The sequence below is a fragment of the Agrilus planipennis genome, unplaced genomic scaffold, assembly GCF_000699045.2.
Source record: "Agrilus planipennis isolate EAB-ADULT unplaced genomic scaffold, Apla_2.0 scaffold66, whole genome shotgun sequence".
NCBI classification, from domain to species: domain Eukaryota; kingdom Metazoa; phylum Arthropoda; class Insecta; order Coleoptera; family Buprestidae; genus Agrilus; species Agrilus planipennis.
Window position 1 is genome coordinate 1,070,237 of NW_020438868.1, and position 3,394 is coordinate 1,073,630.

At 35.5% G+C, this 3,394-nt stretch overlaps 2 protein-coding genes across 3 annotated transcripts in view; one reads left to right on the forward strand and one right to left on the reverse strand.

Moving 5' to 3' along the window:
• LOC108734684 (muscarinic acetylcholine receptor gar-2) overlaps positions 1-3,394 on the forward strand; it is a 155,827-nt gene that overhangs the window by 41,024 nt on the left and 111,409 nt on the right. The gene's annotated exons all lie outside the window — the stretch shown is intronic.
• The window catches only part of LOC108734681 (membrane alanyl aminopeptidase-like), a 44,047-nt gene that overhangs the window by 12,284 nt on the left and 28,369 nt on the right, over positions 1-3,394 (reverse strand). Inside the window, exons 20-24 of the mRNA XM_025976298.1 lie at positions 2,313-2,469; positions 2,133-2,214; positions 1,911-2,073; positions 1,658-1,850; positions 510-790 (exon numbers count right to left, since the gene is read on the reverse strand). Of these exons, the coding sequence (XP_025832083.1) occupies positions 510-790; positions 1,658-1,850; positions 1,911-2,073; positions 2,133-2,214; positions 2,313-2,469 (876 nt within the window). The remainder of the gene's footprint in view (positions 1-509; positions 791-1,657; positions 1,851-1,910; positions 2,074-2,132; positions 2,215-2,312; positions 2,470-3,394) is intronic.

Genomic DNA, 3,394 nt, shown 5'->3' on the forward strand with positions numbered 1-3,394 from the left:
TATTAATAATTAAAACATTATTTTTTGTTTGCTTTAATTTTGGGACAGAAATTATGAAGTAATTAATAAGCAATATTAAATTAGTATCTGACTAATGCAGGAATAGCAATATATTAGACTAATATTATCTAAATTGTTAACAAAATCTGTTAGTAACTTCCATACTTTTTAATTGTTCTGACAATTGCTTCATTACTTTGTGGCTTCATTTAGAAGTTAGAGAACTAATATTTGTAATAATTATGTAACTTCTGAAGAAGCCACAAAGTGGCGAAACAATTGCTAAACCAACAAAAGGGTGTGAATATTATAAAACACGTTTTAATTTAACTTTGAAATTAATTTCCCATTAAATACATGTAGATTCAATTACTTTACTTAATTGTTAATAACTGAAAAAGTTCATTGAACAGAAACACCATCGGAAAGATGCTGATGGGATAATTTGTTTTGCTTTTTTCTAACTTTGGTACTTATTAAAAAACTGTTTTATAATGTCAAGTACCTACCCTTAATGTCGTCCCAAGAGTTGCATGCGTCTGGAATCTCCTTTTTAAATATGAAAAGCTGGTGAATGCAGAGTACCAAGGATAATAGCTAGTATCATTTGAAAGGAACGCAATTGTATTTAAGGCGCTCGAATAGGTAAGCTGTCTCGCTCTTGCTAATGTCAAAACATCGTCTACTATTTGCGCTCTGTTTAAATCTGGAATACCGTCGAAATTATCTCTTTGTAGTCCTTGTGCTAATTGAGACCATAGCTCGTTGTCGTATGTCACTCGGTAATATCCTGCAGAAAATTATCGTTTAGTATATTAACTGTTTAACGAGAAAGCATAACTTTTATTACTGTAGATAGACTAAACAGTGAAACTATAGATAAAGACCTGAACAGTCTCTATTTCTTCTATTTAGATATTAGCTAAGAGGATTGGTATTCTGAACAAATTAGATTGGCATTAGCTAAGAAAATGTAGAGAACGTAATGTTAGTAAGAGACGTAAGACTTTTAAACAACTTGATGAAGCGGTTTAAACAATGTTAGGAGAGGAAAACTGCAAAACAGGTTTTCTGACTTGCAGTCAAATTTGGTGCAGCTATCTACTCTGATAATACAAAACTCGTAAACTAGGTGACTTTTAAAAGATCTAGTAAAAAGATTTGCTTCTAATTTAAAAATTTAGAAAAACAACACACTGTTCTAACAACAACAAAGAGTAAATTGTCACTTTGTCCACGGGCCATAAAGGGTGGGAAGTCCCCCGTAATAGACGTACACGCGAGAAAATACACCGACAGTAGAGTTACCAACTTTTGCTTCACAATATCGTCTATTGTTTTCAATGGAGGCTAGGGGCGTTTTGTATCCAGAGGGCCCTGGACTGCAGTTTACAAAGCCCATAAGTAGATCCGACCCTGTATTTATAGAATATTTGTACACATGGAAGTATGAGTACAGACGCCCTTTACTGAAATGTTCTGGAGTTGAAATAATTATTAAGGAATCAATGAAATAATTTTGTAACACAGATGGCGTTCGCTAGGCTCTCTGTAGCTATTTATTAAACGCTGTTTAATGACAGTAAGTGGAACAGGTCGATGTTCTTGTGTGTGGGAGCCATGTCTGACAGTTTCGACAGACTTAATGTTCAGTTACCTGTTTGTTGAAGATTAACAAGGACCCATCCAGATCTTCCCTGAAGAATATTAGAAATGGTTAAATTTTCTCTTGGTACCAACCAATAAGACGGTGTAGTATTGTTGAAATTGCGTTCAAGGGAAGTGGTGTAAGTGATGGGTACGTAATATTCATCCCTCGATGTTTGCGAAGAGTTTAGCAGAAATTGTTTCTAAAAGGTAATCCTTGCCTTAGAATGCGTCACTTAAAAAAGGTTTGTAAAAAAATTTACCTGCGTGATGACTACGTCATTGCCAGACAAAGACACTTTTACCACAGGGAAGCCTCCAAGGTCAGTCCAGCTGAGTAAAATGGCGGCTACCGATAATCTTGAAGGTAATGTTCCATTCGTCCACCTAGCGAACAATTGTCTGGCGGTTCCTGTTGCATATTGGCTAAAATTGTTACAAAAGGGCAAATCGTCACTTTATTCGATTAATTCAGTAATACATACTATGTCGATATATAGTCTATGAGACCTGATCTCCAGTTGTCGTATCCTAGAAAGTGTTTTGCCATTCTAATGATGGAGGCGCCTAGAATATCGTATGGATTTTACTAGTAGTTATTTAATAATTTGAAGTAGGTAATCCTTATCAATAAAATTATGAGAATTAAATTTTTCGTTAGGTACCTTTATCATAAGTAATTGTACTAAATTTATCTTCGATTTCGCTTGGTGAGGAACAATTTGAGCTAAGCGGTGGAGAGGAAGCTGATGCATCATTAGCGAGAGCGGTTTGTAATTGTTCCACTACAAATATTTTATCCAACTCCATTTCGGTTTCAACCTAAAATAATTTAGGATATTGGTGTGTAAGAGGTTATAGATCGTATGTTTAAGTTAGTTAGTCACATTTACGAAACGGGGATAGTCCCAGAGGATTATAAACGGAACCTACCTAAGAAAAGGGACGCGGATAGGTGCGAGAAATTTCGAACAATTAGCTTAACTTCCCATGCGTCAAAAATCTTAACTAGAATTGTACAGAGGAGGATGGAAAAAAGAGCGGAAGAACTATTAGGGGAAGATCAATTTGGGTTTAGAAGAAATAGAGGAACGCGGGAGGCCATTCTAGCATTAAGGGTAGCAATAGAGAAAACGATAGAAAAAAGAAAGACTGCGTACATAGGATTTGTAGATTTAGAGAAAGCTTTTGACAATGTTAAATGGGACAAGATGTTAAATATACTTAAAAATGTAGGGATGAATTACAAAGATAGAAGAGTGATACTTAGTTTGTATAAAGAGCAACAGGCAGTTATAGAGCTGGGGATGCAACGTAGAGAAGTAAATATTAGGAAGCGAGTCAGGCAGGGATGCACACTGTCACCGCTACTTTTTAATCTATACATCGAAGACGCCATTAACATCATTCAAGACAGTACAACTGTAGGGATAGACATGCAAAGGCAAAAGATTAGTATGCTTAGATTTGCAGATGATATAGCAGTATTAGCATCTAGCAAGGAGGACCTAGAGATAGCAGGATAACACTGTATGAAAATAAATAAAAGTAAAACTAAAATACTGATATGCAAGGAAAGAAAAAGTAGGGAAAGAGCGAATATAAAGATAGGAGACGAAAAACTAGAAGAAGTGGCTGATTTTAGATACCTAGGAAGTCAGATAAGTGAGGATGGAAGGAGTAGTAGGGATATAAAGCAGAGGATAGCGCAGGGTCGTGTCGCCTTTAATAAAAAGAAGTCACTTCT